The 19,725-nt window shown below is 37.3% G+C and overlaps 1 protein-coding gene across 1 annotated transcript in view; it reads left to right on the top strand.

Moving 5' to 3' along the window:
• Positions 1-19,725, top strand: part of LOC131146378 (serine protease SPPA, chloroplastic) — a 137,677-nt gene that overhangs the window by 65,484 nt on the left and 52,468 nt on the right. The window contains exon 7 of the mRNA XM_058095964.1: positions 11,940-12,106. Within this exon, the coding sequence (XP_057951947.1) occupies positions 11,940-12,106 (167 nt within the window). The remainder of the gene's footprint in view (positions 1-11,939; positions 12,107-19,725) is intronic.

Below are 19,725 nucleotides of genomic sequence, written 5' to 3' on the forward strand. Positions count from 1 at the left end.
GTAATATAATGTTTATTAAACATATTTGATTAATATAAATGTAATCCATAAATTAATTTAGTATTATTAATTATACAAATCAGGATAATCTAGACATGAATGATTAAATAAAATGGTATTGTACATTTAATTTTTCATATAATTTCAAAAGTCCTTGTAATAATCTTTTGTTTTAATAAAAAAATAAGATCAATTAAGAGAGAAATTTTACTTTGCTTCCCAATCTTGCATTTGAGTTCCAAGGAAATTTCGTTCTACAATTAAAATTTTGACAAGTTTCGCTAAAATTTTGAGATTTCAACAAATTTCAAATGATTCATTGAAAATTCAACGGAAATTATGTAAAAAAGAAACTGATTGCCATTTCGATTTCGAGGGTGATGGCAAGTGGAAATTTCAACAGAAATTTTGACAATTTTGTGGAAATTTAAGACCAAGCATACAACTAATTCCCGAAAGTAAGAAGATGGTGTTTCTTTTTAAGAGTATTGTGTGGTTTTACACAAGGACATCCAGAAAGTATTGGTCACTGTAGGCAATTAGACTATATTGGTGAATGTGTGGCTTTTCCATTACTATGGTGTGTGGATTATGGATCCACAAATGTGTGTGAAGTGGCAAGGTGGCACAGGAGTGTGCTGAATGAGTTCAAGTAAATTTGGGCTATCGGGAGATGGCTTAACAATGCATACAAATTCAGTTCTGGAAGTTGTAGATGAGCAGGTTTTAGCTCAGTTTTGAGTCCATTTTCAAATGGATTCTAGAGGTTGAAATTGTGCACAGTATACCTGGAATTAAAGTTTAAGAAGTGCTCAAATTAGACACTCAAAAAGCTTAATCTACCAGACTGCACAATAAAGTTCAAACTACCATAACTTCAAGTAGAAAGCTCCAATTAATGTCTTATGACTCTCATTTAATTGATTCAAAAAAGCAGTTTTTCAACGTTAGTTCCATGTATACTGTGCACATAACTCTGTATCTCTAAAGTGGTGAGTTGTTTGTTCTTTACAGTGGTGGGTTTTCTTGCTTCTATATCTTTTTGGTGGATTCCATTGGGTGGTGAACAAAGCTACCAATTGTGTGTGTGTGATTTGATAATTCCTTATTTCTAGAAACCCGACATCACAGGGAACCAAGTCAAGTTTCTCCATGAATGGCAGCTGGCATGGCGCTAGTTGCTAGGTGAGATTTCTTGGCGGGGATGATGGTGGAACCGAGTTGAGGGAAGGCTATATAGGAAAGAATCTGCTTTTGGAAAGCTTGATTAAACCAGTAATAAAGGGATTTGAGCTGGGAATTCCCAATTAAAGAAAAGTTTTCAAAAGGCCTAGGTGGATCTTTTTGGCATAGATATGGCATTTGGCCTCCACCTGCCATTTTATTTGGTCAACTAATAGGGTTCTCGGAGGTTATATGACCAGTAAGAATAAGGCCACTTTTAGCCAAATTATTAAACTAGGACTACTAAATGTAGGCCAAATTGAGGTCCGCTTGGAACTTAAAAAAGGTTTCTAATGAGGTTGTCTTGAGTAAGCTTCAAGTTGTTGTACTCATCTCTCTTGAACAAGATCCTCCTTCTTGGAGGGCTGGGACCCGGCTGACTCTTAAAAAGGCACTCTCGGCAATCAGGAGAAATCCATAGTGATGAATAAGATGACGACAGATAGGAGGGAATTGTTAGAATACCACTTTACCTAAAAAGATTAAGCTATTAGGTTGTGGGCCAACGATGTATATCAAGCTTTAACACTCCCCTACATATGCAGCCTGACAGCACATGGAGATAAAAACACAATAAACTGGGAATACAAAACACAGGCAAGGAGATTAGAACTCAGAATCTCCTGGTAATGTGCTCTGCTCTGATACCATGTTAAACTACCACTTTACTAAACACATTAAGCTTTTAGATAAAGTGACTGTCTAACATGGTATCAGAGCCTACCCATTGTATCAAACCTATGTGAGATTCCCTTGATCATAACAAGTGATATTAGAGCCGAAGGATTGAATTTGGGCTTGAGTGTCGTGCACTTGTTCCTGCGAATGTACACTCGTGGAAAAAGAGTGGTGGATCCTAGTTGAGTAATGGTTCCTACTTGGTTGCATAACATAGAGTCATCAAGAATAGCTTCCATTCAAGGGGATTGGTTGGAACTCACAAGTGAGGAGGAGATGGTTGAGAATTCCATTTGTAAGTTTGTCCTAGTTTAGAAAATTTGAGGAGATGATGGGTTCTTGTATGCATGGTTGAAAAAAGACCTAAAAGCTTAAGCTTTTAGGTAAAGTGGTTATCTAATAGGAACAAATGAATCCAAGAATCAAGAAGGAGAAGATAGCAGTAGTCGTATAATAAGAAACGATATGAAGCAGAATGTTTTAGATGTACCAACCATACACTATGGAGATAATAGATTGTCCACAAATGGATGATATAGGTTTAATTGACAAGAAGAAAGGGAAGGAAGTGATGAAATTAGATAGTCACGAAGGGAATTTTTAGATTCTGAATGATGAAGTTGAGCCACCATGTCTTATGATCTTGAGACAGAAGAAATTTTCATTGAACAGTTAAGGAGAGAGGTGGGGGAAGGGGCGATGAGAAGAGCTTTAAATTTATGGAGATTTGAGGTTAATGCTAGAGGCCAGAAGATTCCTTATCTGGTGCGCTATAAGAATTTAGAGCTTAGACAAAGTCAGGAAGCTTACAAGAACTGATCTTTGTACAGTAACTACCAATTCTCATGACTCTGATAATATCATTTTTTTGGTAAATAATGAAGCTATATTAGATAGAAAGAAAGGAAGTTATAATGCGCGGGGACAAGGAATCCACCAAATAAAACAAGAAAACTCCCTAAGGAAAAGTAAAAAGGAAAAAAAGGAAAAAACAAAAGCAGAAAACAGTACCCCTTAACAAATGGCACTACATAATGTTAGCCAAGGAAACCCCCTTTCAACCCTTTTCCATTATAATTTATCGAGCTTTTCACTTTCGCTAATTCCCTTTGTCCTTTAAATTTTTTACTTTTGCCACCATTTATGCACTTCATTTCCTAAAAAATAAGTCAACTTTAAGCCCACTTTATCAAAAAGATATTGTGCTTCTAACTCCTTCTTAAGAATCTCCTCCATAGGTGTAGGCAAAATTCCATCCCTTCACTGTAGATTGTTAACTTGATCATCATTATCAAAGATAGAAACTCTCTCAAGTCCTTCTGACGAGGGTGACTTGCATAAGATACATCCCCAATCTCTTCACTAGAATCGGAAACATACCCATGTTGTTCTCAAATGTCATCGAACAACATCCTTGCACCATAATCGAAATCACTAATATCATCACCTTTTGAATCTAACAAGTCCCCCCATTTCTTTCCCTCTTTTTCTTTACTTACCCCATAACTACACCCAGCGTCCTCTTAGCAAGTGAATCCTATCTATACTAAGCTCTCCTTCAGAATCCCTCTTTAATAACTTTCAAATTTGTTATAATTAAGACGAAGACCATTAGACTTGTCCCCTCCAAATCAACTTCTCATTTTTTGCTCTTCTCTACATCACTTTCTAATCCCTCTTCTCAACTTGTTGCATTTTATTGCAACAATCTTAATCTTATCTGCTGCTAATATGAGTTTGTTCCTAGAGTCTATTAATTCGACTCATATCTTGGGAATTTGTAGATTGGGAATATAAAGTACTAAAAAAAGGTACAATGTCCTCATTTCCAATTCTCGGCTTCTAGGATCTAGGAACAGAATTTTGGACCGGCCCATTTTTGGTCTCCATCAAGGAAGTAATTTGATCACTATTATCCAAACCATAAGCTTGACTACCACCTTGGTCCATCTACATGAAGCCCAAAGAATCATATCCTCCTTTCAAACCCACTTTAGACTTTCCTAAAAATTGGGTGTGATCGAATAATTGCCCAATTTATTAAAAAGATATTCCTTTTTTTTCTATTATTTGGACTAGGGTTAGAACCAGAAAAATACCACTTGTCCAATTCCTCTTTGTAGTCTCCTCCCCAAACTCATGCCTAACTGCATTTGAGAAGATTGCTGCTCCTGCTGAAACCCTAGCTTCCTTGCCATTTTGGTCAAATGATTCTGGTCATTTTGCGATGGGTCCTAACTTCTAAAACCCCGGTTCCTTCAACTGCGTCACACCTCCAAATCTACAACCGATCTTCTTTCCCACCCACCATAACCTAATTTCTAGAGCCATATTGATTGCCATGACCCACGCCTTCGCTCTTTTTACCTTCGAGCAGCACTTAACTCCATAATTGTGGATGTGAAGGGTCATCTGCAACTATGGCTTCAGATTCCTTCTGAAATTCCTTTGCGATTTCGCAGAAGTTGTTTGCAAAGTTTTCCAACCCTCGCCCTTTGCACCATCGGGAATGAACATTGAAAATTTCCTTCCTTTCCATCCCAACCCTAACTCCATAAACTTTCCCAACTTCGCCTACCTAATCAGCATCTAGTACTAGGTGGTGCCCTTACGAAAACTCTAATACCCCCTTTCCATTCAATGAACACTGACAACCCATTAGCAAACAAAGAAACCGCCTCTTTAGAAACCCGAACCCATCTTTGCGCACCACATTTTTTTCAACCACGAATAGAGAAGAGAACTCCTCGACCTTATCCAAAGGTAGATTTAAGGATCTTCCTTCAATCTGAATTGACTGATTCAACATGACCTACCGCATAAGACTCTATATTGTTACACACTCAAGAGGGAGAGATGATTGCTTCGCTAAAGGGGAGAGAGAAACTTTTCACCAAACCCTAGCTTCCATATCATCACATGCCCAAAAGGGGGACAAAATCATCATATGCTTAGACAATCGCCGTAGGTTGAGGAAATAAGAACTTTCAAGCCTTTAAGAAAGAAGAGGATTCGACCCTTCGACAGAGGCTTTAACCCTTTTAATGTTGATAAAGGCTTTTAATCGTCACTCACATTGAGCCATTGAGGAGAGAAGATAGGAGACTTTATTCTAAGCCAAGATTGTCCTTGCGATTTCCAATGAGTTGGCAACTGGAGGCTGGGAAGGAGGTCAAAGGTTGAGATGTCTACCCCAAAACTTTATGGCTATGAAATCGTAAGTACTCTTTAGGCTTTTGGGGTCTCCCCCTAACAATACCATTGCCCAAACAATCCTTCTACAGACAACTCTCCTAGCGCTAGTATGATGACATGGCACCTTGAAATTGATCTTTCAAAAATTCAGGAGAGTTATACAAATTCAAAAGGTAACACTACCACTCTTTAGCTGATTCTTTCAAATTTTGGATTACCAAAATTCCATGAGGGAACCTTAATACTTTTGACATCTTAGGGGATGAGAGAGAGAATATAAGGTGGTCCAAAAGGAGAATTGTTGAGGGACTTGGTTAGCAGATTATACCTAGATATTTTATTTTTAACAAGAGATCAAACTAGTAGAAAAGACCATCGATTCTTAATAGTATTTGGGAGTCTAGATTTAAAGAGTGGGCATCTTTTCCTTCCTTAGGAGGCTTGCTAGTGGCTTGGGATGCCAGACTTGCCTTTTTAATAATGTGCTTTAAGGAAAATGATTGGGGGAAGGAGTTTTTAAAAGGTGAAGGAAAAAATATTTAATAGAAAAGAGATGTGAGAACTCCCCTCAAAAGCTCATTCATCTCCCCTATTTGAAGGAACCAAAGAATCTAGAACATTAAGCAAGGTGGTGAGTTTGTTTCTTCTCTCTCCTTGAAAAAGGAAATTCTCAAGAGAAATGCAACCTGCCACCCCCCTCCCCGGGGCGCCCAAATGAAGAAAAGAAAAAGAAACCTTGAAAAGACAAGGCACCACTTTCTAATGATCTCTCACCAGCTTAAGCATCCTTCGAAGACTGAACCCTACTGCCATTACCCACTTTGGAACGTGTGAGAGGAAAGAACAAACAAATAACTTGGAAAACAAATTTCTATGGGCTTGCATATTGCCAAAACTTCTAGTGTCCCACCCCTTTTGATGAACCCCACATTTACTTTTTTTATTGTTTTTATTTAATCACCTTGTTCCATGATGAAAGGGAAAAATAACTTCCTTTCTGCTCTTTGAAGAAGTGAATTAGTGGGGGGCTTGAGGAGGACGGACTGTATTACTTTGATGATGGTGGTAGTTGTTTCATCTCCTATTATATGATATCTTCATTTTCTTGGCACAGTGTTTTTTGGATCAGTTTTGGTCATCCATCACTTTAGCAGCTGCGACAAGTCTTTCCTATGTTCAAGTTTGTATCTCTTTTGGAGTGCTCAACGTGTATATTAGGGAAGCACATTAGGTCTTCCTTTCTGTCTAGGATTGAGTCTTATAGTTAGTCCTTTTCTCCTGTTCATTTTAGGCATAGGTTAGGGCCAAGAACAAAGTATTTGTGTATTTTTGGATGAATATTCTCGTATGACCAGGCTTTGCCTTTTAAAATATAGGTATGAATTATTAATATATTTAAGAAAAATGCATAAAACCCCCTTATACTAGAAGCTAGTTGCACATTACCCCCTTAAACTAAAACAATCACCATATAACAACCTTCAAGTATTTATAACCCTCAACATCCCCCTTTCTTCTTATTAATGGTTAGAATTTTGAATGAAGCAAGCAAACATGTGGTTTGTTAATAGTACGGATGCTCAGACTTGACTGGTGCGAAAAAATATTCTTCAGTTCCATGGTTCATTTGGACTAACGGCACCAGGGGGTAGATACTTTCTTGTGGCCATCTCCTTGCTTAATGGCTTGACCATGATCGAGCCACTGGCAACTACACCTGCTTTTTTTTTTTGTCCCAAGCTTGCTTGATGGTTACAATCTGCCCATCTGCGTAAAGTTGTTGCAAGGCATCAGAAAATACAGTTATGCAGGGTGCATAAGCGACTTGAACTGGATGTACTTGGTGGGATTGCAAATGAGTGTATGGTTCTGGATACTAAGCTTTTAATTAGTTTTTATCAATATTTTTCATAATTTATTTAAGTAATAATGTTGTTCTGATTGGTTTTGCTTCATCTTTCAGAGGTTATGGTAGTCTTTTGGCGACTAATATTAATGGTGTAACCCCTTTGAGAAGTAGAAGGTGGTTATATGGTGATTGTTTTAGTTTAGGGAAGTATTGTGCAACTAGCTTTTAGTATAGGGGGTTTAATGCATTTTAGCCATATATTTATCCAGTCATCATGAAATAAAAAAGCAGTTTGGCACTAGTATTCAAATTTTTCAGATGACTCCCTTGAATTCATTCAAGGGCAAACTCTAGCAAAATAAACGGGATGAAAGGAAAAATATGCTTAACACAGCACGGTACTTGCTTTTCTATTTGCTTGTTGGTTGCCAAACATCCAGGGTCCTGGAGGGAAAATTCCCAAATTTCCCTTCTCCATAGTGCACTTGGGAGCCTTCTTGTTTCTTGTTATGCTGTGTGTTTTTGGATATGTGATTTGTTCATGTTTTGCATACCTCATAAGTTGTATCAACATGCAGAGTTTGTTTGTTGGATGAAAGTTAATGGGTGTTATGGTTCTCAAATTCGTAGATACCATCTTAGTGCTGATGTGATCTTCATGGAAGGAACACCTTAAGTTTAGAGTGCTGGAACCCGGTAAAGTCATTGGATTGGTCAGATAACTTGGTTGTCAAACCGGTAAAGTCATTATAAAATTAAAAAAAAAAAATTGGTATTGTATACAGATGTCTGTGTAAAATTAATTTTAAAAAATATGAATTTAATTATTTTTACTTTTTAAAATAACACGTGCTGATATATTATATTGTGCCGTTTTAGCACGAGCTGAAGGATGGCTCTCTGGTTAGATGCTACTTCCTTTCCCCGAGATTGGAGTTCAAACTCTAGGCCCTCAATTTTTTGGATGGTGCACTCACTCTATTTAGAATCTTCTAACTGGGTCAACTTGCCTGACTCGCTGGGTTCAGCCAGTTCATGCCAAGCTGCATTGTGTTGGCCTGGTTGATCCTGCTTTAACTCAACCGATTCTTCACCTTTGTCTGGATCGGCCAAGCCACGGTCCAGTTGAACTTGGTCCAACTGGTTGATCCGGTCCGGTTTTACAGGCTATTATTCTTAGTTATTCAACTTTCCTGTTCTCCTCCTTGTGTTGATTGTCTTGTTTGGATGTTCCTTCCCTCATTTTTCTCTGAAGGATACTTTTACTCTTCTTCCTCATATGTTCACTACTACACCAGAGAACTATTGAAAGTCTAGGAGTGTTGTAAGCCAGGTATTGACATGACTAGCTGCAGTGCAGCTGTCAACTTCTGGTTTTGGGCATCTCAGCTGCCAGCTTCTGGTTCTGGATTTGGGCTCATTGTGGCATTTCTTGCATTTGCACACATTTTGGCAGGGACAATCATACTATCACTTTTGGGATCTCCATGGGAAGTTGTCTTGGGTCAATAAGTCTCTTGTTGAATGTGATTCTAGCATTGACAAAAAGAACTTGGCATTTCCATTAGGGAGTCCAGTACATCATCTATTGTGTCAAGAAATAGTATAAGAATCTTATCTGCATGGATCAATGACTCCAAACTTAGTCATCTACATCTAGTGCTATTGTCGCCCAATCAAGTATTTCCCAACTTGTTGCCACTTACTCTTAATTGATTTTGTACCTCCTTCCATATGGTAGGTAGTCCTAATCTGTTTTAGTCTTTGATACCCAACTTAGTCGAAAGTATATCATGGTTTCACCACATAAACAAATTTTCAACCATGGAATACAAAATTGAGTGGAAGCAATAAACAAGCATGAAAGTAGACAAGTCACACAGTAAATTGTATAGCAACACAATTCATCACTCAAGACTAAAACTTACGCTGCTATTTACGTGATGGTTACCCATTCCATGTACTCTAGACAAGTGGTCATAGGTAAGCATAATTCCCTGAACAAGATTGGCTAGTGACATTTTGCCTTGTCTAGTTCCTCCATGTCTATCCCTTCCTCAGATGTTGAAGTGCTTGCTAACAGGCGGAAGCATGTAGTGGGTGTAGAAATGGGTGCCTTGACCACCATAGGGGCATGAGACTCGAGTGAATCTTGCTCTTGTTAAGGAGTTGGTTGGCTCTAGATTGTTGTATATCTTCAATGACTGCCCTATCGAATGGCTTGATTGATTGCCAAAGGGTATGCCCAAATATATGGTATTGATTATGTGACCTTTTCTTCTGTTTGACAAAATTATGCCCGTGTATTGATATAACTGTCAAGATTGCCTTCTTATGTGGAGTTTTTCTGGAAGAGGTATACATAGAACAACCTTCATGGTATGTTGCTTAGGAGAGGATTATAAGGTTTGTAGGTTGTAAGTCATCGTATGGTTTTAAGCTGTCTTCTTGAGCCTAATCTGATGAATTTAGTAAGGTGATCTTTGCAAAAGGAAGACAGGTGTGGCACTTCTAGTAGTTTATGTTGATGATATCCTCACTAGCAGTGATCAGAGTGGGGTACTCTGCATTATTTTCTTCCTATTGAAATTGTACAGTATAAGAAAGGGTTGAACTTATCTTAGCGAAAATATGCTCTGGACATGCTGAGTGAGATTAGTATGTTGCGGGCTAACCAACTTATGCTGTTGTGGATCCCAATGTGAAGTTGTATGGGGATGTTGGAGCGTACTTTGAAGACAAGTGATGACATAGGCATTTGGTGACTTGACTGTCACTAGATCTAACATATCATTTGCCATGGGGGTGATCATTCAGTTAATGGAAAATACAAACAGCCATGTAGGGATGCTATTTATAGGATCCTCCAGTGTTTCAAACGCTCTCTTAGGTTAATGTATAAATTTAATAGAAACTGTAAGTTCATGGGATACACCTATGCAGATTGAGCTTGTAATATTGAAGATCAAAGGTACAAACATTAACGATGTAGGGTGTCATAAAATCAAGAATTACAAGAGAATCATTCAAAAGCAGTCCGCTGTGCCAGCATGTAACAGTAGGTAGGAATCCACTGGTCTTCACTAATTCATAAGGGCGTAGGCAATCCTCAAGAGGCTCTCCGCTTTCTTTCCTCCGAAGCCCACCCAAAAAGATGAGGGGAATGGGGGTTAAAACTAGGGGTGAGCATAATTCGATTAAAACCGAATTAAAAGAAGTAACCGAGTAAATTCAATTGGTTCGGTTTTGTTAAAAATTTATTTGGTTCGGTTCGGTTTTCATTTTCATTCAATTTTGGTTTTCGATTTTCGGTTCGGTTTTTGTGTTCGGTTAATTCGGTTAACTGAATTAACCGAATAGTATAAATTAATAATAAATAATTATATATGTTATATATTAAAATATTTTTTATATTATATATATACTATAATTTTATTTATTTTTTATATATCATATAAATTAAAATTTTATATATATTATTTATATTATTTATATTATATATATATATATATATATTAAAATATTAAATCGGTTATCCGATTTAATTGAAATTTGGTTCGGTTAGTTTTGAGTTCGGTTAAATATGAAATTTTGGTTAGTTCGGTTAATGAGATTTTTAAGCAAAATTTTTCAGTTAATTTGGTTAATTAACTGAATTCACTGAACCAATTGAATGCTCACCCCTAGTTAAAATTTTTCTCCTCTTTAGTGGCTCGATTCCTTTCTAAGCCTACTCCTCTCCCATAGAACTGACAGCGGCCCACTCTTGCCTGGTCAAGGAAAATGCCATGCTCCAAAAGTTCCTAGTCCAGACTCCAGAGGCAATGCAAGAGGATGTGGTAATTGGATTTAGCATTATCCATACATAAAAATCAACTGTTGACGAGGGGCAGCCCCATTTCTGCAGGTTATCAAGGGTTAAAATGTGTTGCCTCCAATCAAGAAAAGCAGCCTTTGTGGGGGGTGCTGTTTTCCAGATGTGTTTCCAAGAGAAGTTGCTACAGTTTGTTCTTGATGGGGAGAGCTTCCTGTAAAAAGATATGACCTTGAATATGCCATTTAGAGAAGTGATTCTTGGTAGCAAATATCATAGATATGTTTGTGAAATCAAGCTGCCATTTATACTGTTAACAACCTAGTGTTTAATAAAAGGAAAAAGCACATTGAAGTTGACTAATGTTTTGTGAGGGATGCTGTGTTGAAGAAGGTTGCGAAGTCTCCATTTGTGAAAGTTCTGGATTGCTTGTTTTCATAAAGGCTTTATTAAAACCTTCCTAGTCTAATTGTTATAACAAGCCGGTGTTACGTGATCACTTCCAGCTTGAGGGGGTGTTGGAAGAGAATATTTTTGTTCTTAGTGTTTAGGTGGTGTGACTAGGGGTATTTTTATCTTTCATGTTTTTTTTTTGGTCATTAGTATATGGAGGGTGGATGCAAAGGCTGGAACTGTAGTATTATTAGGAGACTGCTGATTGGAGCCTTCTCCCTCTAATTTCCTCTTCTTATCCCCACCTCTAAACCTAAGTGCTGTATTTTCTTATCTGAAAGTTTAATTTGATTCAGTCTTTCAGATGTACAGTAGTTTCATAAACAAGCAAGCAAAGGCATATAAAAGTCATTTCTTTTTATTCTTTAAAAATTTTGGTACACTTCCACTTTCTTGGACCATTTTGGACACAAAAATAGGTGGCAAAGCACATTTTATGTTGCCAATATATATATATATTGAAAAAGGCAGCATCACCAAACAGCCCTGTAATTCTTTTTGATGCACTGTTTTGAAATTTCAATCCTTGTTTCTAGCATTAGCTGTTCTGAAAATGAAGTTTACTGCTTTGGCACATATGTTTTCTTATTCTGATGTTAGATTTCATAAAATAAAATTTCCATATTATCAGTTGAATGCCTCACCTTACCTATAATCTTCTTGGTGCAATCTCAGGGTGAAAGATGTGTTAATTTTCAGCTTATGGTTATTTGATGTTAACTGCAGGAAGTACTCTAGAGTTAGAAAATGGACTCTTGGTTTATCAGGTTGTAAAGATCAAATAGCCATAATAAGAGCCTCTGGAAACATTACTCGTGTAAGGGGTCCATTTAGCATGCCTCGTTCAGGTATTATTGGGGAGCAATTCATTGAGAAGATTCGTAATATAAGAGGTATGCTAGTTTAAAATATTATTTATTTTCAATGTATAAATGTACCAACTTTGTTTCTGCTTTTCCTTTCAAAAACATTTTTATTTTTGATATTGGATATAACTATGTAACTTATTCTTATCCCATCAAATGATGAAACCATTTGTGTGTGTGTGTGTGTTTTTTTTTGGGGGGTGGGGTTGGGTGGTAGGGGAGGGGAGGAGGAGGAGGATTTAAAGGGTGTTAGATTACCACTTTACCTAAAATCTTAAGTCATTACGGTGTTGACAACAATGTATATCAAGCTTTCACACTCCTTCACATGTGGAGAGAGAAACAAGCAGTATAACACTCATTACAGGGAATAAGAAATATTTTACCACCACAAATATAAAAACAGGCAACAAGACTAGAACCTAGACCTCTTGGCAACCATGCTCTGATACCATGTTAGATTACCACTTACCTAAAAGCTTAAGCTCAGTTGTGGGCCAACTTGTTATATCAAAGCTATAACAAGGGGTATGAAATTGTCAACTAAACAATATTTTATGCTGTGCCATGCTATTCCCTCTTGTTCTGCCCCTCTATAAATATATATCATGCGGGATTCCCCTTAATTGGTCTGGCGATTTGGAATTCCAAAATGTCCCTGTTAACTGCTCTTTCTATCTCTACTGAAGAAGAAGCCAACAATTGTACAGTAGTAAAAATGAATTACACATGAATCTATCATTTAAAACTGGAAATGCAGGGAGTTTGGAACTGTGATTTGTGTATGTCCCCAGCTAGTTTTATGTGATAAGAAGATAATATCAGTGAGACTATCACAAGACACTACAGTACTTTCATCATGATTTGTTCCAGTACTAGTAGCCACAGTAGCAGTAGTTGAAGTAATTGCAGCAGTAGTGTTTTTATTTGAATTGTGGGGATTCTTTGTGCTTATAGCCAGTTGAGGCTTGTGGGTTCTAATGAGAGCTCTAGGTGACTAAAAATTGAAGCACTTAGGCATCCCAATCTGCTTTGAATTTCCAGGACTTTTTTTTTTTGGTGATATATTTTTTTTTTTAATCCTTTTGTATATTGGTTGGACGTTGGGGCTTATCAAATTCTTCTTGGTTGATAGACATTGTCTCCTTTATATTCAATTCCTAATTTATAATTTAGCTATGTGAGTATTGTCTGGTGCTTCTGTCCTTGTGGATGTGGTAGATACCAGGATGAATTTTTTTTTTTTTGGTCCAGGGTCGTATGCCTGTCCCTACCTGAATTTCATCTTAAAACATTGTAACTTAGAGGAGTTATGCAGAGCACTAAAAATGTCATTATATTGTCAAGATGTTCAAAACATAGCCCGTAATGAATCCTTTCTAATTGATGTGATGAAATTTCCTGGCTACCTTTATGTTAAAATAATTATTAATGCTCCTGGAAAAAATTCCGTTAATTCTCCCTATTAAAATTGTTTAAGACCATTAACTACAATGATATTTTGATAATATAAGTCTGTTTGCTGAAATTAGTCAATGCTGGTTGTCAATCTGATGGCATTGCCCCCTGTATGATGTGTTTCTGGCCACTGTTATCTGCTGCTGGTTGTCTAATTCATTGAAATTTGCATTTTCTTGGTTAATGAATGTTAGAAGAATGGTAATTTAAAAATAAGGATGCAATCTTACGAGTAATGAGCTAACATGAAAAATCATGGAAAGCATGGTGCTAATTAAAATAGTCTGGAAAGTAGGCCTTTTGATTATGCTGTTATTCCAACCCTTGCTTGATATTTTTACAGAATTCCATCTAAGGGATTGCATGATCTTCTGCAATCAATAGCTTTGTTTTGCTATGTGATGTGTGCCAAAGCACCTTATGAATGAATTTTTATATATAGACTTCTTATGGGTATCAAATATAAAATTGTGTTGATTTGTTCACATGCGCAAAATGGTAATGGATGAAGGTGAGGAATGACAGGAAACTGAAAAGATCTTATTTAGCAACAATCAAGTACACTTAGAAAAGAGTGAAATCTAAAATAGTGTTGATTTGTTCATACGTGTGAATTGGTATGGATGAAGGTGAGGAATGACAGGAAAATGGAAAAGATCTTATTTAGCAACAATCAAGTACACTAAGAAAAGAGTGAAAATGAGTCCCTTTGAGGGGTAATCCTTGTTCTACTTCTTTTTGGGATCTGGTTGTTTTAGAGAGTTGCCATGCTGCGAGATGATGGATGGAAATGTGCTTGTTCTTCTTCAGGAGTTGTATCATTTTTGTTTATGCTCATCTTTGTAGCATTCCTATTTAGTTTTTGACCTTATTTACAATTCTTGGGTGTATATATCCTTTGGCCTTGTGTGTGGGGTGGTTAGAAGGATCATTTAGTTATTACTTATTTGGGAGGTTTGTGGAGCCTGGATCTCAAGGTGATTTTTGGATATGCAGTCTGGGGGAAGTGATTTTGTGGCTTTTCCCTTTGAAAAAATGAGTCCCTATGGCATAAGGTGATAAAAAAAATAAAGAAGCTCTGGGCTCCAACAAAACGGATGGTTGCTGAAGTTTTTTTTTTCTTTTGTTTTTTGTGTTTTTTCCCTTTATTTATTTGGGGAGGGGGGATGTGGTGGTATTTCTTTGATCTTCTTTAGCTTTGGTGATGGTTCTATCTAATTTAAAGAAGCTTTGAAGGAAGTGAGTGTTCCCTTTTGTGATGCTTTTTGTCATTTGTACCTCTTTACCCACCATGATGAGGTTCTATTTCTAATTTCTATAGTTAGGATTATTCTTTATTTGTTTGACCTTTAGTTCTTTCATTTTAATGATAAGAGTAGTCGTAGAGTTTAATTATTTTTTTCCTTATAGGAGGGTTTGGTTTTCATTTTCTCTTGCAAGACTTTTCTTGAACATGTTTTTTCTTTGAGTGATCATCCTTTCCCTTTGGAAAAGTTCATTTGACGAGATGATAAAGTTTTGAATGACTGGCTTTATTGGGTTTTTTTTTTTTTTTTTTATGCTGGGTACTGACTTTATTAGGTTCATTCTACTCTTAGACACTCAATTCAGCTCCCTTTTAAAATCACACTTTTCTTGGGGGCCCTTGTGCAGTTTATCCAAAATATAAGACCTATTTTGTAAGGGTGGCTCCTTGGTGATTTATAAAAGTTCTTTGGCCAATTTGGAGGCCACGGTGATTTATGAGAGTTCTTTGGGCTGTTTGGAGGCCCAAGACATTTATTTAGATGGCCAAATTCAGCCACATCCAGCCTATGCCCAAAATAGGAAGCACCTTTCAAATCTGCGGAACCTGCAAGCAATGTGATGCCTGTTTGTGTCACCAATCTGGCATCAGTGGTGCCCATGGGAAATGCTAGTCACACCTTGGGTAGTCACGAGCATGCAGCAGATGTTGCCCCACCAAGGAAGCAATGGGCACTTTTGTTTGTGGACTCTTTTATAGCTGATCTGAGAACTTAATCTTTCTCAGTAGTTTTCTTCATTGGATGTCCAATGCTGATATGGCAACCTATTTCTCCCCTTGGGTCCCTAGCAACAACTCTAGATGGGAGGGAATCCCTTGTAGATAAAGGGTGTGTGAAGATAGAATTGAAGAAAGACTCTACTATTGGAGAGAGACCACTAGAGGAACCACTAGAGCAGATCATCGGATCGTCGAAGGTTGGTTCGTCCAAGTGTACTCAAGGGGCAAATTCAAGCCTAATTGGCTAGGACTGTTTGTGGTGAAAGAAATTATACTGGTGCAATTGCAAGATTTGGTTGGTGAAGACATTGAGCCCTTTACAAGTGTGGGCCAACCCAAGAAGTGATTTGCATGAAGGGTTGGGGAAGAGAAAAAAAAAACAGAGAGAGAGGGAGAGAGAACTTCTCTCTCTCTAACCTGGGCTGATAACCTCAAAGAGGGGAGCTTTGGTAAAAAATATATTCCGAAATTACAGTCTAGGTAAGATAGGGAGAAAAAATAGTTGTCCCAAATTTACTTCTTTCACCTATTCTGAAAAAAATGAGTTGAGCATTAATTCACTTCTTTTGGAAGTTTACCTTAGAAGTTGAATTACAAGGGTATGATTTTTTCAAGAATAATATCCAAAAAAAAGGAAGATATGTAGGAATCTCTTGGGTTATGACCCGTTTGAATAACCTAAATTCGTTTCCCATAGTTAAATACCAATTTCATTGCACTTAAAGGAATAAAGTTAGGTTACATTCTTATTATTTAAAGAAATAAGGAAATACAAGGATTAAACGTTCTTTCTTTTCTTTTCTATCCATGCACTTGAGTATTTGTCTCCACTCTTCTACCTTTCATTCCATCTCCTTTGCCTGCAGTTTACTTATCCCAGAACTAAGTTTATTGTGTCTAGCAAATACTCTTGTAATCCTATTCTTGAGTTGATATTGGGAAATTTGTTGCAGAGTGTATCGAAAGGAGAAAGCATATCTAGAGGCATTTTAGCCTTCATTAGATGAGGCAGAAGTGTTCCAAAATTTTATTTATTATGTATAAATAAATAAATAAATAAATTGCTTATCTACATTAACAAAGAAAGAAATTTATGAAAATTCCAAAAAAAATTGGGGAAAAATTAAATTTTTTTTTTTGGTTCTAATCATACAAGCATAAAATCATTCTAATTGTTCCAAACCCAAAGGAGAGAGCAGCGATGTTTCTCTCTATCTCAATTTCACCTTTCCATCACAATTTCGTGGTCGATTTTTTTCATGTTTCTAGTTAGGCGTAATGGGGGGTTTCGCTCCATCCAAATTGAAGGGAAGTCATTTGATTTGAGGCTGAATAACGTAGGGAAGATCAAAGCTTTGTTCTTTCTTGAGAAGAATCAAAAGTGCAATCGGTGGGTTCATCTCTCTTCAGGAGCTGCGTCATGATTTTCTCAAGGATTCTCAGCTCTTGCTGGTAAGTTGGGCATGGGATTTCAAAGGTTTAGGGTTGGTTTTGTTGATTATTGGATGGGGATTCATGTAACTAGGGCAGGGTGCTGGTAAGTCGGGCAAGGGATTTCAAAGGTTTAGGGTTGGTTATGTCGATTATTGGATGGGGATTCATGTAACTAGGGCAGGGAATTTCATGGAATTAGGACATGGATGGAGGGGTAAGAACTACTGCATTTTTGTTCCCCAAGGGCTGAATGGGGAAGAGTGGTCTCGGGCTGATTGAGTTTGGGCAGTGGAGATGTTTATACAGGAGAGCATATGGGCCACTCACTTGGGAAAGCCCAAGAAGTGAAGATGGGGAATTTACCTGGGAAAAAATGAGAGTCTCTACAGCCCCCTGAACATAAGGGAGTCTCTTTGACTATATTTTGGGATGATACGGGGGTTCATCGTCCTTATGAGCAACAACATGTCGAAAAGCATCCTTCCTCGGATGAGGTATGAGCTGTTCCTTTGTTGTGCTCTTCTTCGAATAAAAGCCTACATGGTCATGACAATGGATGTTCGGATACAAGTAAAGCGCTGAAGTTGAAAGGAGTAGAAAGGCTTGATAGGTTGGATGATTATCCTTGGCTGGAGGAAAATGGTATTAGGTGGAGCGTAAGGAATGTTAGGGGGGAGTATGGCGCAAAGAATTTTAATTCCTGTGAGTTGGGAAATCAGGATTTTATCTCTGGTTTTGTAGGAACTCAAACTGGAAAGGGAGTCTTTTTGAAAAATTCAAGGAGTGGTAAGTTGTATGCTTGTCGAAAGAATATGCAGATGGTTATTGAATGGAGGAAGTCTGTTGAAGAAAAGTGAGAACTATCTAGTGTGAAAACAAAAGATTATAAAGAGGGATCCAAAAGGTGTTTTAAGTATAGTGGAAGAGCCAATCGTTGAGAGGGCTAAAGTTGAGCAAGTAAGAGATAGGGAGATGTGTCGGATGAGAATAGTGTAGGGAGTAGTGAGTTTGAATGTGACAAAGGTCTACTTTTTGGACCATATTCAGGAACAGTGTGGATATTCTTTTATTATTTTTAAGAAAAACTCTGCCAAGGGATCATTATAAGTTTATAACATTACAAAGTTCAAATAGTGCACTTGATCCAATCTGCAACATTCATTTCAATGGTAAAGGTTTAGGTTTGATTCACTTAGATTAGAGCATTCCTTAGTCCTTTTTCGCATACAATTGATCACAATTTCTGAACCTGGTTTAAAAACCAAATTTGAAATAAAATGCTCAAACTCAAAATGCATAAGCATCGGTTAAAAAATCACGAAAGGTACATCGTTTTCTGCTAATGCTTAAGCCTTTGCAATTCAAGAGTTTGACATTTTAGACTATACTTTAGGCATTTTAGGCGCACCTCATATTGAGGCAAGCCTCTATTTGTGCCTCAAAAAATGCTAGTAATGCAAGCCTTATTTGTGCCTTCTAAACATTGGCCAAAGTTGTTGGGTTATCTTTTGAAATGTCACAGCTGACATATCATCAAGAATAACTTGTATGTGTGCAATCTGCCTAAAGCACTCAAGTGGCAATGTGAAGATTATCTTTGAGAGCCCATAAAAACAAGTAGTAATAATTTGTGTTCCTTAACAAGAATATTTCGAGTGCCAATCTTTCACTACCCACTTTATTCATTTCACCTTCTCAAGAGTTTCCAGACAATAGTTCGTGGTGTTGCCTGCAGCCACACAGCGAGAAAGGTACTCCCAAGCTGTGAAGGTATCACTTGGTTGTGGGTGGGTGTGGGGTGCTGAAGAAATCACATGGGCACATAATCCTCAAAAAAATTCCCTGAGGCAGATTCCATCTAAGCTGAACCTAAGCACACGATCAATGGCACCCAATCTCTTCAGGAATCCCATGTTAATTGCCACTCCTTGATAATAAACTGGGTGGCTGAAACCACACTGAGTTAGCTCGAGTTTCTCTTTGCACAAGGATGTCATCCAATTTCTTAAGATGGACTCAAATCTTTCCACTGTCACAACTTGAAGAAAGCTATTGCCTGCAGTCTTATTCAAAGGTTTTGGATGCCCTGAAACAAAATAAAAGAATAAAGAAAGGAAAAAACTACACACAACAACAAAAACTAGAAGGCTTGAGTCAAGTTGAACCTGAGGGGCTTTTACCTTGGTTCTTCCACCACTTTTTTCCCCCTTATCTGTCTTGTAAGGCTTGTTCATATTATGTTTGGACATTAGGTTGATGGGAAAGGTTTTTTGGGTTTAAAATGTTGTGGGCAGGTAAGCTTTTTCGCTCTCCTGTTATATTTTCTACACTTCGAATTCTTCTCATTTGCCCATTGACATAAGCTTAAGTGATGAACATGTAAATTATTGTGCCTTCCTGTTGTGCTATTTGTTTTAAAAAAAAAATTTCTTGCGCTATCATTGGCTTGTATTCATCGTTTTAGGAATTGGCTGTCATGATTACCTATTGGCATTGGTTTCTCTTCAAACTATAATATATGAAATCTTTGAGGTGGCTTGATTTAGTTTGCAATGGTAACAACTACTATGCTCTGTTATCATATTTTCTATCAAATAGTGAAGAATGGAACTCAAAATTAAGATTAAAATAATTGAAGGTAATGGACGTATTTTACATGGAAGAGTAAAAATCTTATTTTGAAAGGTAGTGGGGACTCAGTCTTTTTAATATGGTATCTTAGAACGCA

This window comes from Malania oleifera, chromosome 13, assembly GCF_029873635.1.
Source record: "Malania oleifera isolate guangnan ecotype guangnan chromosome 13, ASM2987363v1, whole genome shotgun sequence".
In the NCBI taxonomy this organism is placed as follows: domain Eukaryota; kingdom Viridiplantae; phylum Streptophyta; class Magnoliopsida; order Santalales; family Ximeniaceae; genus Malania; species Malania oleifera.